The 17,591-nt window shown below is 46.4% G+C and overlaps 1 protein-coding gene across 2 annotated transcripts in view; it reads right to left on the bottom strand.

Annotated features, from left to right (window-relative positions):
• Window positions 1-17,591, bottom strand: part of KIF9 (kinesin family member 9) — a 64,918-nt gene that overhangs the window by 10,364 nt on the left and 36,963 nt on the right. For both annotated transcript variants that reach the window (XM_073632920.1, XM_073632921.1), the window contains exons 8-14: window positions 16,108-16,252; window positions 14,811-14,875; window positions 12,022-12,099; window positions 9,195-9,263; window positions 4,627-4,731; window positions 2,212-2,267; window positions 1,053-1,143 (exon numbers count right to left, since the gene is read on the bottom strand). In XM_073632920.1, coding sequence (XP_073489021.1) covers window positions 1,053-1,143; window positions 2,212-2,267; window positions 4,627-4,731; window positions 9,195-9,263; window positions 12,022-12,099; window positions 14,811-14,875; window positions 16,108-16,252 — 609 coding nt within the window. The remainder of the gene's footprint in view (window positions 1-1,052; window positions 1,144-2,211; window positions 2,268-4,626; window positions 4,732-9,194; window positions 9,264-12,021; window positions 12,100-14,810; window positions 14,876-16,107; window positions 16,253-17,591) is intronic.

The following is a 17,591-nucleotide window of genomic DNA, read 5'->3' as shown; positions in this document are numbered from 1 at the left end:
GTTCACACTTGTGCGATTTGTCCTGCGACTTTGGACATGACAAGTTGCAGCCCATCGTTTGCAATGGAACCCGTTCAAACCGGTGGCCACTTCAAGTCGCAGCAATTTTCAAAAGGCGCCTGCACTAATAATGGTGCGACTTTGGTCCGGAGAGTGTAAAGTCGGATCAAAGCCGCACTAAAAGTCGCGTCAAAGTCGCACTGGAAATCGCGTGGCTTTGGAGATGCGCTAATGTAAATGGAGCCTAAGACTTCTGGCCGGGGCTGTAGTGAGCCGGCCTATGGTCAGGAGATGTGTGTCCAATATGGTGGCTACAAAGGCAGGTAGGTGGGCACTCTATTCAAGACGCAGCGGGGCAGAACTGTACCACTTGGTGCCAACATCTGCCCAATTACAGGTACCCGTTACATGTCTACAGGACTTATTATACCCGTCTGTCTTCTGACATGGCTTTGGCAGTCTGTCCCGGTGCAGTTAGGACAGAAGAGCCAAGAACAGTTCTTCATCTGTAGACTGACGCCTGAAATGGAAGGTCGAGAATAGCAGAGAAATGGGCTACCAAAAACAGAAGAGCGGGGTAGAGAAGTTGTTCTGCCTGCAATATCGAATTTGACCACTAGATGGGGACGTTAATAAATTTACTGTTCTGCAGAAACTAGAAACTGTTCAGCTTTCATAAAAGTTCCCAATATCCTTCAGTCTAAGAAAAGGAAACAGGTGCATCCTGGGAGCTCAGACTTCACCTCGGAGACTGAAAGAAGGAACCCGCTATCAGAGCACATGTTGGACTAAAACCTGCATCTGTTTACATTCTCTAAACGCAGCACCGCTGGTGAGAATTACTTATCGCCATCTACAGCCTAGCTCAGTGATGGGGAACCTCGGCACCCCAGATGTTTTAGAACTACATTTCCAATGGTGCTCATGCACTCTGCACTGTAGTGGAGCATCATGGGAAATTCAAAATGACATCCAGTCCGGCTTATTGCAGAATAGGAGGGTTTAGCTGAATGTGGAGTTACTCGCAGGGAAACGTGTAGCAGAACACCCACCTTCTGCACCTCCGATACGGCTGCAGCGTCGTTCTTATCTATCAGAATGTATTTCTTTCTCAGTCTGGATTCCACTTCCTGCTCCTGATGGCTGAAAACAGAAAAATGTCATTGTATGAAAACATAATAAAGTACCTAAATTACCTATACTGTGCGATGCGATTTGCGTCAATACAAAAAAAAAATTGTCGCACAATTGCACTGCAAAAAAAAATTGCATGCCATTTGAACAGGAATGCGGTGCGATTTCTGGTTAAATAGCATGCGATTTCCCCCACTGTTACTGTGTGTGTGTATAGAAAGGTCTCTTGGCTTCTGGCTGTGGCACCTCTAACCCCTCGGGGGAAACTCTGTCTCTTGGTTACTGGCTGTGGCACCTCTGACTCCTCGGTGAGAGACCCTTTGCCTCTTGGTTTCTGGCTGGGACACCTCTAACCCCTCAGTGAGGCCCTCTGACCCCTCAATGAGACCCTCTCTCTTTTGGCTTCTGGCTGTGGCACCTCTGCCCCTTGGTGAGACCCCCTGTCTCTTGGTTACTAGCTGGGGCACCTCTGATTGCTCGATAGGACCCTCTTTCTCTTGGCTTCTAGCTGGGCACCACTGACCCCTTGGTGAAACTCTGTTTCTTGGCTTCTGGCTGGGACACCTCTAACCCCTCAGTGAGGCCCTCTGACCCCTCAATGAGACCCTCTCTCTCTTGGCTTCTGGCTGGGGTACCTCTGACCCCTCGGTGAGCCTTTTTGTCTCTTGGCTTTGGGTTGGGGCACCTCTGACCCTTCGGTGAGTCTCTTTGGGGGTTATTTATTAAAGGCAAATCCACTTTGCACTGCAAGTGTACTTGGAAGTGCAGTCACTGTAGATACGAGGGGGACATGCAAGGAAAATAAAAAACATAATTTTAGCTTGCACGTGATTGGATGATAAAATCAGCAGAGCTTCCCCTCATTTCAGATCTTCCCTTCAGATCTACAGAGACTGCACTTCCAAGTTCACTTGTAGTGCAAAGTGGATTTGCCTTTAGTAAATCATCCCCTTTGTCTCTTGGCTTCTGGTTGGGCACCTCTGACCCCTATATGAGACCCTTGGCACAAAGTTTTAAAATGATACTTTAATTTATAATTGAACTTTGACAGAATGTGGAAAAAAAAAAAAAACGTACTTCACAATAAGTCTGAACTGAGAAAATATCTCCTGGATTTGTCGGAGGCTCAGTATCTGATTGGAATGAAAAAAAAAAAAAAAAACAATGATCAGTTATTGCAATCTTCAATACAGACCAGGTAAATACACTCACCGGCCACTTTGTTAGGTACACCTGTTTAATGGCTTAGTAACACAAATTGCTAATCAGCCAATCACATGACAGCAACTCAATGCATTTAGGCATCCAGTCGTGGTGAAGACGACTTGCTGAAGTTCAAACCGAGCATCAGAATGGGGGAAGAAAGGGGATTTAAGTGACTTTGAAGGTGGCGTGGTTGTTGGTGCCAAACGGGTTGGTCTTTCTGGGATTTTCACACACACAACCATCTCTCGGGGATTACAGAGAATGGAGGGAAAAAGAGAGAAAATATCCAGTGAGCGGCAGTTGTGTGGAGGAAAATGCCTTGTTGAGGTCAGAGGAGAATGGGCAGACTGGTTCCAGGTGATAGAAAGATAACAATAACTCAAATAACCCCTCGTTACATCCAAGGTATGCAGAATACCATCTCTGAACACACAACACATCCAACCTTGAAGCAGATGGGCTACAGCAGCAGAAGACCACACCGGGTGCCACTCCTGTCAGCTAAGAACAGAAAACTTGAGGCTACAATTGGCACAGGATCACCAAAAATGGACAATAGAAGATTGGAAAAAACGTTTCCTGGTCTGATGAGTCTGGATTTCAGCTGCGACATTCAGATGGTGGGATCAGAATTTGGTGCATGGATCCATCCTGCCTTGTATCACAGGTTCAAGCTGGTGGTGGGGGGTGTAATGGTGTGGGGGATGGGATATCACCGGTTCAGGCTGGTGGTGGGGGTGTAATGGTGTGGGGGATGGGGTATCACCGGTTCAGGCTGGTGGTGGGGGTGTAATGGTGTGGGGGATGGGATATCACCGGTTCAGGCTGGTGGTGGGGGTGTAATGGTGTGGGGGATGGGATATCACCGGTTCAGGCTGGTGGTGGGGATGTAATGGTGTGGGGGATGGGATATCACCGGTTCAGGCTGGTGGTGGGGGTGTAATGGTGTGGGGGATGGGATATCACCGGTTCAGGCTGGTGGTGGGGGTGTAATGGTGTGGGGGATGGGGTATCACTGGTTCAGGCTGGTGGTGGGGGGTGTAATGGTGTGGGGGATGGGATATCACCGGTTCAGGCTGGTGGTGGGGGTGTAATGGTGTGGGGGATGGGATATCACCGGTTCAGGCTGGTGGTGGGGGTGTAATGGTGTGGGGGATGGGATATCACTGGTTCAGGCTGGTGGTGGAGGTGTAATGGTGTGGGGGATGGGATATCACCGGTTCAGGCTGGTGGTGGGGGTGTAATGGTGTGGGGGATGGGATATCACAGGTTCAGGCTGGTGGTGGGGTTGTAATGGTGTGGGGGATGGGATATCACCGGTTCAGGCTGGTGGTGAGGGTGTAATGGTGTGGGGGATGGGATATCACCGGTTCAGGCTGGTGGTGGGGGTGTAATGGTGTGGGGGATGGGATATCACCGGTTCAGGCTGGTGGTGGGGGTGTAATGGTGTGGGGGATGGGGTATCACCGGTTCAGGCTGGTGGTGGGGTGTAATGGTGTGGGGGATGGGATATCACCAGTTCAGGCTGGTGGTGGGGGTGTAATGGTGTGGGGGATGGGGTATCACCGGTTCAGGCTGGTGGTGGGGGTGTAATGGTGTGGGGGATGGGATATCACCGGTTCAGGCTGGTGGTGGGGGTGTAATGGTGTGGGGGATGGGATATCACCGGTTCAGGCTGGTGGTGGGGGTGTAATGGTGTGGGGGATGGGGTATCACAGGTTCAGGCTGGTGGTGGGGGGTGTAATGGTGTGGGGGATGGGTCATGTCCATCCCTTTATGACTACAGTGTCCCCATCTTCTGATGGCTCCTTCCAGCAGGATAATGCACCATGTCACAAAGCTCCAATCATCTCTCCACTGGACAATGAGGTCCCTGTACTCCAATGTCCTCCACACTCACCACATCTCATCCAATAGAGGGCCTTTGGCATGTGGTGGAACGGGAGAGATTGGCATCATGGATGTGCAGCCGACAAATCTGCAGCAACTGTGTGATGTTATCAGGTCACTATGGAGGAAAATCTCTGAGGAACGTTTCCAACACCTTGTTGTATCTACACCACCAAGAATGAAGGCAAAAGGAGGTCCAACCCGCTACTAGCAAGGAGGACCTAATAAAGTGTCCGGTGAGTGTAGAAGGAACAACAATTTTAGGGGTACAAATAAATGGTGCGAGGAGAAGGAACTTCCTCTAACCCCTCAGTACGATGGTACCATTCATATGATAGAAGAAGGATTAGGATGGGTTTCATTGTTGCAGTTTGGTTAGATGTAGAAGATACTCACTTCTATCTCATCCATCTTCCCCTCCAGATATCTGCGGACCTGAGAGGTAATCTCGGAGATCTGGCCATCATTAAACGGTTCGTAGCTGATAACGGCACGATTGGCCTGAAAGAAGGAAAACCAGATTGGTGAACCAATAATATTCAGAACCTGAGCTCAGCCTCTTCCTGTCTGCAATCTAATATTCTCCCACACCATGCCCCATGCAGAGGGAACATTCATCTGTCCTCCCCATTATGACAGGCGCCTGCCAAGTCTGTGTGTGTGGCTGCAAACTATCAAACCCGGCTGCCAATGGCAGCTATGGTTCCAACCAAGGACTAAGAATCAATGAGAGTGGCTACTATATACACTATATTACCAAAAGTATTCAATTGAGCCACACTGCCATCTTCAGGCAGCAGTGGTAACTGCAGACCAAAGGCTAATTTTTCTTTAGCTTCCACCTAAAACGCGAAATGCCTAAAATACCACCTAAAATGTGATCACCATGTCATAGCTAACAAAGTGATCACATGCACTATATTACCAAAAGTATTGGGACGCCTGCCTTCACATGAAGTTTAATGACATCCCAGTCTTAGCCCGTAGGGTTCAATATTGAGTTGGCTCCGCCCTTTGCAGCTATAACAACTTCAACTCTTCTGGGAAGGCCGTCCACAAGGTTTAGGAGGGTGTCTATGGGAATGTTTGACCATTCTTCCAGAAGAGCATTTGTGAGGTCAGGCACTGATGTTGGATGAGAAGGCCTGGCTCACAGTCTCCACTCTAATTCATCCCAAAGGTTTTCTATCAGGTTGAGGTCAGGACTCTGTGCAGGCCAGTCAAGTTCCTCCATCCCGAACTCGCTCATCCATGTCTTTATGGACCTTGCTTTGTACACTGGTGCGCAGTCATGTTGGAACAGGAAGGGGCCGTCCCCAAACTGTTCCCACAAAGTTGGGAGCATGAAATTGTCCAAAATGTCTTGGTATGCTGACGCCTTCCCTTCACTGGAACTAAGGGGCCAAGCCCAACCCCTGAAAAACAACCCCACACCATAATCCCCCCTCCACCAAATGATTTGGACCAGTGCACAAAGCAAGGTCCATAAAGACATGGATGAGCGAGTTTGGGGTGGAGGAACTTGACTGGCCCGCACAGAGTCCTGACCTCAATCTGATAGAACACCTTTTGGACGAATTAGCGAGGAGACTGTGAGCCAGGCCTTCTCGTCCAACATCAGTGCCTGACCTCACTAATGCATTCAGGAAGAATGATCAAACATTCCCATAGACACCCTCCTAAACCTTGTGGACGGCCTTCCCAGAAGAGTTGAAGCTGTTATAGCTGCAAAGGGCGGAGCCAACTCAATATTGAACCCTACGGACTAAGACTGGGATGTCATTAAAGTTCATGTAAAGGCAGGCGTCCCAATACTTTTGGTAATATAGTGCATGTGATCACTTTGTTAGCTATGACATGGTGATCGCATTTTAGGTGGTATTTTAGGCATTTCGCGTTTTAGGTGGAAGCTAAAGAAAGATTAGCCTTTGGTCTGCAGTTACCACTGCTGCCTGAAGATGGCAGTGTGACTCAATTGAATACTGTAATTGTAAGATAAATTCACGTTATTCAAAAAATATTAAAGCAAAATTTTATATATTATATTTTAATCATCACACCTGTTCACCCCCAATGGGCAGAGCAGTTTTTACAATTCTGATATGGACCTGTTTATTCAGCAATAACTTTGTTATTACTTAAGATAATAAGGGAATACATTATAGTGCTTTTTAGGAACAAACAATTTTTTCTTTACAGGACTATGGGGCTGATTTACTAAAGGCAAATAGACTGTGCTCCATGCAAAGTGCAGTTACTCCAGAGCTTAGTAAATGAGCAGAAGCTCTGCTGACTTCCATCATCCAATCATGTGAAAGAAAACAGGCTGTTTTTTTTAGCTTTCCTTGCATGTGATTGGGTTTGCAAAGTGAAGCCTCATTTACTAAGCTCTGGAGCAATTGCACTCGCAAAGTGCACAGTCTATTTGCCTTTAGTAAATCAACCCCAGTGTCTTGCAACAATGATTTTTTTTTTTTTTTTGTAGTCCTTAGACAATAAAAACGTAATAAAACTAAACAAAAGGAACTCTTTTTTTTTTTTTTTTACCAATGTAGTGCATCCGGAAAGTATTCACAGCGCTTCACTTTTTCCACATTTTGCTATGTTACAGTCTTATTCCAAAATGGATTAAATTCATTATTTTCCTCAAAATTCTTCAAACAATCCCCCATAATGACAAGAAAGAAGTTTGAAATCTTTTCAAATTCAAAAAAACTAAAAAAAAAATCCCATGTACAGAAGTATCACAGGCTCCTCCCATGTACATAAGTATCACAGGCTCCTCCCATGTACATATCACAGACTCCTCCCATGTACATAAGTATCACAGACTCCTCCCATGTACATAAGTATCACAGGCTCCTCCCATGTACACAAGTATCACAGGCTCCTCCCATGTACATAAGTATCACAGGCTCCTCCCATGTACACAAGTATCACAGACTCCTCCCATGTACATAAGTATCACAGGCTCCTCCCATGTACATAAGTATCACAGACTCCTCCCATGTACATAAGTATCACAGGCTCCTCCCATGTACATAAGTATCACAGGTTCCTCCCATGTACATAAGTATCACAGGCTCCTCCCATGTACATAAGTATCACAGGCTCCTCCCATGTACATAAGTATCACAGACTCCTCCCATGTACATAAGTATCACAGGCTCCTCCCATGTACACAAGTATCACAGACTCCTCCCATGTACATAAGTATCACAGGCTCCTCCCATGTACATAAGTATCACAGTCTCCTCCCATGTACAGAAGTATCACAGGCTCCTCCCATGTACATAAGTATCACAGTCTCCTCCCATGTACAGAAGTATCACAGGCTCCTCCCATGTACAGAAGTTTTACAGACTCCTCCCATGTACATATCACAGACTCCTCCCATGTACATAAGTATCACAGTCTCCTCCCATGTACAGAAGTATCACAGGCTCCTCCCATGTACAGAAGTTTTACAGACTCCTCCCATGTACATATCACAGACTCCTCCCATGTACATAAGTATCACAGGCTCCTCCCATGTACATAAGTATCACAGGCTCCTCCCATGTACATAAGTATCACAGGCTCCTCCCATGTACAGAAGTATCACAGACTCCTCCCCTGTACATAAGTATCACAGACTCCTCCCATGTACAGAAGTTTTACAGACTCCTCCCATGTACATATCACAGACTCCTCCCATGTACATAAGTATCACAGGCTCCTCCCATGTACAGAAGTATCACAGGCTCCTCCCATGTACAGAAGTATCACAGACTCCTCCCATGTACATAAGTATCACAGGCTCCTCCCATGTACAGAAGTATCACAGGCTCCTCCCATGTACAGAAGTATCACAGACTCCTCCCATGTACATAAGTATCACAGACTCCTCCCATGTACATAAGTATCACAGACTCCTCCCATGTACATAAGTATCACAGACTCCTCCCATGTACATAAGTATCACAGACTCCTCCCATGTACATAAGTATCACAGGCTCCTCCCATGTACATAAGTATCACAGGCTCCTCCCATGTACATAAGTATCACAGGCTCCTCCCATGTACATAAGTATCAAAGGGTCCTCCCATGTACATAAGTATCACAGACTCCTCCCATGTACATAAGTATCACAGACTCCTCCCATGTACATAAGTATCACAGACTCCTCCCATGTACACAAGTATCACAGACTCCTCCCATGTACATAAGTATCACAGGCTCCTCCCATGTACATAAGTATCACAGACTCCTCCCATGTACAGAAGTATCACAGACTCCTCCCATGTACATAAGTATCACAGGCTCCTCCCATGTACATAGGTATCACAGACTCCTCCCATGTACATAAGTATCACAGGCTCCTCCCATGTACATAAGTATCACAGACTCCTCCCATGTACATAAGTATCACAGGCTCCTCCCATGTACATAAGTATCACAGACTCCTCCCATGTACATAAGTATCACAGACTCCTCCCATGTACAGAAGTATCACAGGCTCCTCCCATGTACAGAAGTTTTACAGACTCCTCCCATGTACAAAACGGGTTTTTATTAATTCAGAGATTTCTGGATTAACTAATTTGTCGAAATTCGTAAAAAAAAAAAGAAAAAAAGAAATCAGAGTGAAAATGAATTGCACGTGTCTAGGACATAGAACTCTCTGCAGATCCCTCAACCCGACTGGTGCTGCTAGAAGACCTTTATAGAGCCACATGAAGAGACCTCCCTTAGGGGCCCCCAATACAGGGGGGGTAGAGATGTTCAGGTGAACAAACAGTTGTGTGACAGTTATAAAGCAGCAGTATGGCCGACAATTTGGTGACGTCCTTCTATATAAAACTGATATTGAGGCAAAAAAATGAAGAATAAAATGAAGGTTGAGGCTGTTAAGATTTTCTTTATAAAACGGGCCGATGACCATCGCTGGATGACGAGCGAGTCGCACCAGACGATCCCTTACCAGAGTGTCGCGGAGGGTCAGCTCCCTGCGAAGGAGTTCGATCTCTTGCTGCAAATTTTTACACATTCGCTGCCAGAAGAAGAAAACAGATCACACACATCAGGCACAGGGCGGCATCAACGTGACATCTAATATTTTAGAGGCTTTGAAAATCTACATTTAAGGTGTATCTATAACCAACACTTTTTTTTTATTTTAATTTTTTTTTAGGCTGAAGAAAAAAAAATCTATAAAATGTATGGCCAGCCTATGGCTACTTTCACACTGCTCTGTATGAAAAATGCATATTTTTGCCACATTGTGTAAATATAATGGAGTGCATGGTGCAATTTTCATGCGTTTTCCCCATATCACCTCCCACTATTCTAATGCGATTTTCATGCCATTTTCAGTGCGATTTTCATGCAACTTTAAAAGTTGAATCAGCATAGATAAGAAACATTCCTATGCGACTTTGATGGATGAGTGTTTTTTTTTTTTAACCCTCACCTCTCCTCCCTGGTCATCCTTGCTGCCCAAGGCTAGGATCACACTGAAGCGGTTTTGATTCTTCCTTTGATCACTTGATCCTTTGGAAGCTCCTTCATTCGATGGAAGGAAGGAAGGAAGGAAGGAAGGAAGGAAGGAAGGAAGGAAGAGGAAAGAAGGAAGGAAGGAAGGAAGGAAGGAAGGAAGGAAGGAAGGAAGGAAGGAAGGAAGGAAGGAAGGAAGGAAGGAAGGAAGGAAGGAAGGAAGGAAGGAAGGAAGGGAGAGGAAAGAAGGAAGGAAGGAAGGAAGGAAGGAAGGAAGGAAGGAAGGATCAATCTAGCTCATCCCCCCCACAGTTATCACCTTTTATATCACTGGACCCTCTCTGTTAGATTGTAAGCTCCAATGAGCAGGGCCCTCTGATTCCTCCTGTATTGAATGGTATTGTAACTGTACTGTCTGCCCTCATGTTGCAAAGCGCAGCATAAACTGTTGGCGCCATATAAATCCTGTATAATAATAATCCAATGAAAGGATTGATCGAGTGAGCGAAGAGAGGATCGATCGAAGGAAGGATTGATTGAAGGAAGGATCGATTGAGCGAAGGCAGGATCCAAAAAATGCTCCTGTCAGGGAAATGGCCGTGGAAGAAAAGGCAATCTTGCTAGTAGTAGAGATGGGCGCCATCGATGCATTCCCGTGCTTGACCCGGCTTGTTCCAGACATGCTTGACCTCTTTTCCTGGCTTGCTCCTTGACCTTCCATCTGCTTGATCACCTGTGTAGGACCCCGGCTTGCTGCATGGACTTTGCCTTGACCTGATCGCCTGTGTATGACCCCGGCTTACTGCATGGACTTTGCCTTGACCTGATCACCTGTGTATGACCCCGGCTTGCTGCATGGACTTTGCCTTGACCTGATCACTTGTGTATGACCCCGGCTTGCTGCATGGACTTTGCCTTGACCTGATCGCCTGCGTATGACCCCGGCTTACTGCATGGACTTTGCCTTGACCTGATCGCCTGTGTATGACCCCGGCTTGCTGCATGGACTTTGCCTTGACCTGATCACCTGTGTATGACCCCAGCTTGCCTTACGGACTTGCTCTTGCTTCCTGCTTTATTACCAGTGCTTGACCCATCTTGCCCTACGGACTCATTACTGGCGTGCCATCCTGTGTTTGACCCTCGGCCTGCCTTCTACTGCTTTATCCTGGAAGCACGGTTCATCTGAATCACGGTGGGAGTTTCTTGCAGCCTATATCTTGCCACACACACAGCAGCCTTCACGAGGTGACCCTCCTCCTGGTTCATCCGGATCCTGCAGGCAACCCGTGCTTCTCTGGGCCCTAAACCTACTGCTGCACTATCAGAGATATATTGCACTTAGCCGCAAGGGGAGCCCCTCTCTGCATATTGGCTTTGGATCAGGTACGTGATAGCTCCAAACTCACAGTTGTATCAAAAATTGATGGATGAAGGATGACCAGGGAGGAGAGGTGAGGGTTAAAAAAAAAACACTCATCCATCAAATTCGCATAGGAATGCTTCTACGCTGATGTGACTTCTGTGAGATAACATAGAAGTCTATGGGGCTGAAATCGCACTGAAGTTCATCAGGACCCTTTTCAAAAATCGCGCTGTGATAATGTGATTTCCCTTGTCATGCGATTTTGTGAGCCTGGGCTGGCTTGAGCACTTCCCACAGGTGCGTCGCGTTTTTGGTGCGTTTTTTGAGGCGGTTTTCCTTTCGTTTCAATGGAGAGATGCGTTTTTTGGTGCGGTTCTTCTACCGGACCAAACATGCACCAAAAATGCAGCAAGCAGGAATTCTTTTAACCGCGACCGAAGCGCAACGGACCAGTGTGAAGAGCTACATAAGGAATGCAGTTTCTTCTGCTTCTTTTTTTAAAGAACTTGAACAAAAGCCTGAAGGTGCGATGCGGGAAACCCTGCGAATCCAGTGCGGGTTCCCACATCGCACCTGAATCGCCAGCGGTTCACACTGCCCTCTGCAAAACCGCTGCGGGAGTTATTGACACCCACAGATCGGTTCGCAGATCGCAGTGCGAACTGTGAATTCAGACAGGAATCGGAACGCATGGGTGTGATCCGATTTTGGTGCAGATAAAAAAAAAGGGGGGGTCCTGCACGAGTTTGATGCGAATGCGATGCAAATTCAGCCATACAGTTTGCGTGGCTGAATTCGCATCCCACAGACATCGCATGTGATCTGCACAGGAATGCGGTGCGAATCACATGCGATGTCTGGCGTCGCGTCAGTGTGAACCCAGCCCTAAGACATTACGAGAGCCCCCCGCTTTGTTCTGAACCCCTAAACTCAATGGGATGGCACTTACCACGGGGTCGTAGTGCTGGATGACAACGCACTCTGCCGGGATGCATTTCATTCTGCTGGCAAATCGCAGAGTGGATAGCTGAAGACAAAAATACACAAACAATAAGGCGATACACTCACACTTTATGAAAAGATATCACGGAGATTCTGAAATATGATGAGTATGATTTCAGGTATTTTTCTGTAGAAGAATGAATATTATATATTTTTTAAGCAAAGGTCCTAGAGAATAAAATGGTGGGTGTTGCAATTTTTTTTATATCACACGGTATTTGCACAACATCCCTTGTGATAGCATGGGCCTTGACAGGTCCTCTTTATTGAGACACCTGGGGTCCATTAGACCCCAGATGTCTCTTCTAGCCTTCAAAGCATCTGATCAAACCAAGATCAGTTTGATCAGGAGCTTGAACAAGACGGTAACGGCTCGTAAAACATTAAGCCGAAACAGGAAGTGAGGAAATCCTCGTTGTTTCTGGTTTCTGATCTCACAGAGGAGGAAGAACAACATCAGTTCCTCTCACTCTCAGTTCGGTCCATGGGATGCCACCGTTGGGTACGGTCACAGGTTCCCACCTCTTTCTGATACCTGTAGAAGTAATCAGGTGGCTCTATAGTCACTTGAATCACTTCTACTATAAAGGGAATTGCTGGCTGAAAATTTTGATATCAGGATGATGCCTGCAGGTAAAGGCACTATCCCCGTATAACCACTGAAACCTTAGGATGTCATATGGTGTCCTACGGGCAGCAAGTGGTTTATTATATACTGTAGCTCCAACATATACAGCAGCGCAGCAAGTAGAACATGCAAGAAATTAACCCAGCTCTGCCTACAAGAGCTTACAATCTATATCAACCTCTCTCAACCTTTTCAACACAGAGGAACCTTTGAAATACATTTCTGGTCTCAGGGAACCCCTGCAAAAATTCACTGTGTCTACAACTCATTGTACATTAGTGTGATGGTCAGTGGGAAGAATGCTCCTTACACTTGTGGTCACTGGGAAGAATTACCTCCTTATAGAATTCTAAAAAGATTGATGGTGTCAATGGAAACTTATCAGAGAGGCGGAAATTGCTTATTGCTCAAGGAACCCCTAGCAACCTCTGGAGGAACTCTTGGCTTTCATGGAACCCTGGTTGAGAAACCCTGATCTATACATTGTCACACTGTCAATGGGAAGGCAGTATACAATGGAGGCTCCCTTGAAGTTTTTTGGGTTCTGATATTTGGTGATAAGACACGGGTACTACATTCTGTGAGGCATGAAGAAAAATTAATTTTAGCCAGGTACATGGCACTGCTGTCCATAGTGCAAAGGATGTTCTTGCTTGGCAATAATCATGCTGAATACTCAATGCTGAACACACTTTATGGCCAGATGTTTGTAGACACCTGACCATCACACCTGTATGAACTTGTTGAGCATCACATTCCAATATCATGAGAATAACATCAAGCCATGCAATCTCCATGGACACACATTATGTACAATTGTAGACAATTTTGCTCTTCCAACCTTCTGGTAACAGTTTGATGAAGACCATTTTCTGTTCCACCATGACTGTGCTCCTATGTACAAAGCCAGCTCAATAAACATGGTTTGATCAGTTTGGTGTGGGGGAACTCAGGTGTCCTGCACAGAGCCCTGACCTCAACCCTACTGAACACTTTTGGGATGAATCGGAGTGCCAATGGTGAACCAGTTCTTCTCATCCAATATTAGTTCCTGACCTCACTAATGTTCTTTTGGCTTGAAGGGCACAAAATCCCACAGACACACTTTAAAATTTTGTGTGGAGCCTTCCTAGAAGAGTGGCACACCTCTATAATGACATAGTGTGACCAGTTGGATGTGGAGAAACTCGAATGTCCGGCACAGAGCCCTGACCTCAACCTTACTGAACACCTTTGGGATGAATTGGAACACCAATGGTGATCCAAGTCTGTTTTTTGGCACCCAACATGGGGTCCAACGTGTGAATCAGGTCTTCTCATCCAACATCAGTACCTGACCTCACAAACGACCACAAATTCCCACAGACACCTCCAAAATCTTAAGGAAAGCCTTCCCAGAGGAGCGGAGGATGTTATAGCCACAAAGGGGGCAACTCCAAAATATTGGTCATGGTTTTGGAATAGGATGCCCAACAGTTCAACCTTATGGTAACAGCCGGTGAAGACCCTTTTCTTCTCCACCATGACTGTGCCCCTGTGTACAAAGTCAGCTCTATAAAGACTCTATAAAGACATGGTTTGACCAGTTTGGTGTGGGGGAACTCGAGTGCACAGAGCCCTGACCTCAACCCTATTGAACACCTTTGGGATAAATTGGAATGCTCATTCAGATCCAAGTTTTCTCATCCAACATCTATACCTGACCTCACCAGTGCAAATTTCCACAGACAAATTTTATGGAAAGCCTTCCCAGAAGGTGGGGGGTGTTATAGCCACAAAGGAGACCAACTCTATAGTAATGGCCCTGGTTTTGGAATTGGGCAAATACATATGGTTATGGTTTTGGAATGGGACCATGGTCATGGTTTTGGAATGGGACCATGGTCATGGTTTTGGAATGGGATGTCCAACAAGAGCAAACAGGTGTGGTGGTTAGGACTGCACATGGTTGTAGTGTGTGTGACGGAGTTCTAATCAGATGAGATCAGAGGTGCAATAAAGACTTTGTTATCCTCTATTATGGTTTGCAGTATCCTAGCCATTGGGTTTGTCCATATTTATCTATAGGCAAAGCCTTACCACCTGTGTGACTACCAGATATTACTCACAGTCTCATCAATCTGAGCCGCCTCGGCGTACACATTCGCCACCAACACGGTATTACAGTTTCCTCCTGTTTGGAAAAAAAATAATCAGTTACAACATCCCAGCTCTGCAGGAGATATTCTGACAAATCTTGTTTACGATCCCCCAGTGTTACCCCTCACACACCACTCAGTACGTTAGTTCTTGACGCATGGTATCCTAAACCTTAAAGTATCCCTTACATGAAAACCAGTCTTATGTTAAACCCTACTCCTTCAGGGTTCGCTGGTTAGCAGGTACTGTATTGTAAGAAGCCAGCACTTACCCTGCCAACCTGTTATCCCACTGGAACCCCAAGGGAAAACAACTTTTGGGTATAAGGGAGCCTCCCACAATTCAGATCATCCAATGACGAGGCTGTCACCATGTAAGCTCTGACCTAGAATAGGATCAGTCCCTAAAGAGCAATTTTTGAGGTGCTCCAGCCGACATTGGGGGACATGTGAAAGATATAGCTTGGTTACTTTCCTGCTATCCAGAGAACCTATTACCCTTTACCTCCCCACAGCACTTAAAGTGGACCTTCACCTTCCCCATCCTTCTGCTTCTGTCATGTCACCCCTACCACCTTCCTCTCTCATAGTTTGACTTTTTTGTTTTTTTATAAAGATTTTTTGGGTAGCCCTCCCAGTGCTTCCAGGATACTCACCTCGGGTAAGTAAAAGTATGGCTAGTAGGCCAATTCTGGCCAGCTATTAGATTTTATCTGGCCTGCAGGTAGGGTCAATGGCCTTTCACACAGGTCTTCAGGTCAGCCTACAGTCTCCGTTTCTCCTCAACATCCACAACCCCTCTCTCCAGTCTTCAGCAAAGGTTCCCCCAGCTGTGCGGTCATTGGTTGCTAGAACCACCAACATCCTAACAACCAATCATGTTAGTTCCCTTACACTGGAGTCCCCCATCAGACTCCTCCCTTACATGAGAGCCCTCATAACAGCCCCCCCCCCTTACATGAGAGCCCCTATCAGAGTCACCCCTTATATGAGACACTCCATTAGAGTCCTCCTTACCTCCCCATTAGAGTCCTCCTTACATGAAAGTCCCTATTAGAGTACCTCCTTACATGAAAGGCCAATAAAGACAGCTAAAGAATGGCACGGAGGGGAAGATGCCAGCACCTTTGAAGGACAGGGGCCATCTTCGTGCACATGCACAGATATGAGGAAGGTCTCTGCTGGGTCCCAAAATCTGGGCAGTGCCATTGAGTATATCTGTCTATGCATGTATGCACAACATAGTCCTTGTGACATCATATCTCACCTAGAGAGTCCTTGAGGGCGTGAGTGAGTTTGCTCTGCCTGAACGGCACATGGTCACGGCGGTCAGCCAGCGCAATGATGGCTTGTTCCAGGAAAGACAGAGACTTGTTGATGTAAGTGGCTTCCTTCAGGACCTGCCCTTCAGACTGAGAGATGGAAAAAAGAAATACAGATTTATGGAAAGCTTCACAAGTCAATCTACATTGCAGCTCCTTCAGGCACTGATGTCACTGCGGCACAGAGCTGTCCTTTATTATCCTTTAGCTTAAAAGCCTTTGCTTACCAACTGGGGCAGGCTTGACAAAGAGGGAACACCCTTGAAACGCGGTGCTGCCCCTTCTACTGACTTGGTTTGGTCATGAGGGTACATGGTAGCAGAGGATGCTGCTCTAGGACAGCACACAGAGCGCATACTCTACCGGCCAACAATGAGGCTTCACAACAGTGTTAATATTGGCATCAAATTTTGATTTAGTTTTAGATATAGTCTTTTGACTAAAATGCTATTTTAGTTTTAGTCCCATTTTAGTCATCTGCAGTAGTTTTAGTCATATTTTAGTAGACTAAACTCTCCAGTACATTTTAGTCTAATAAAATAATTTTAGTCAACTAAAATCTAATGTGTTTAGGTAAATTTTAATGCATTATTTAAGAATTGCTATAGAATTTCCAAACTCATTATATATCCTGGAGTAAAAAAATCTAATATAATGTTATTATTTATGGTATTAAGGCTTGAACAAACTCACAGATACAGATTTAGCCACTCTGGACGGTGGTCTGAGGAGGCCTGTATTGCTGCACAGTGCTCTGGACAGTGGTCCACAGTGGTCTGTCTGAGGAGGCCTGTAATGCTGCACAGTGCTCTGGACGGTGGTCTGAGGAGGCCTGTAATGCTGCACAGTGCTCTGGACAGTGGTCTGAGGAGGCCTGTAATGCTGCACAGTGCTCTGGACAGTGGTCTGTCTGAGAAGGCCTGTAATGCTGCACAGTGCTCTGGACGGTGGTCTGAGGAGGCCTGTAATGCTGCACAGTGCTCTGAACAGTGGTCTGTCTGGGGAGGCCTGTAATGCTGCACAGTGCTCCTGGACAGTGGTCTGTTTGAATAGGCCTGTAATGCTGCACAGTGCTCTGGACAGTGGTCTGTCTGAGAAGGCCTGTAATGCTGCACAGTGCTCTGGACGGTGGTCTGAGGAGGCCTGTAATGCTGCACAGTGCTCTGAACAGTGGTCTGTCTGGGGAGGCCTGTAATGCTGCACAGTGCTCCTGGACAGTGGTCTGTTTGAATAGGCCTGTAAAGCTACACAGTGCTCTGGACAGTGGTCTAAGGAGGCCTGTAATGCTGCGCACTGCTCTGGACAGTGGTCTGTCTGAGGAGGCCTATAATGCTGCACATTTCTCTGGACAGTGGTCTGAGGAGGCCTGTAATGCTGCACAGTGCTCTGGACAGTGGTCTGTCTGAGGAGGCCTGTATTGCTGCACAGT

Source organism: Aquarana catesbeiana, linkage group LG05 (genome assembly GCF_042186555.1).
Source record: "Aquarana catesbeiana isolate 2022-GZ linkage group LG05, ASM4218655v1, whole genome shotgun sequence".
Taxonomy (NCBI): domain Eukaryota; kingdom Metazoa; phylum Chordata; class Amphibia; order Anura; family Ranidae; genus Aquarana; species Aquarana catesbeiana.
This window is presented reverse-complemented; position numbering and strand designations above follow the sequence as displayed.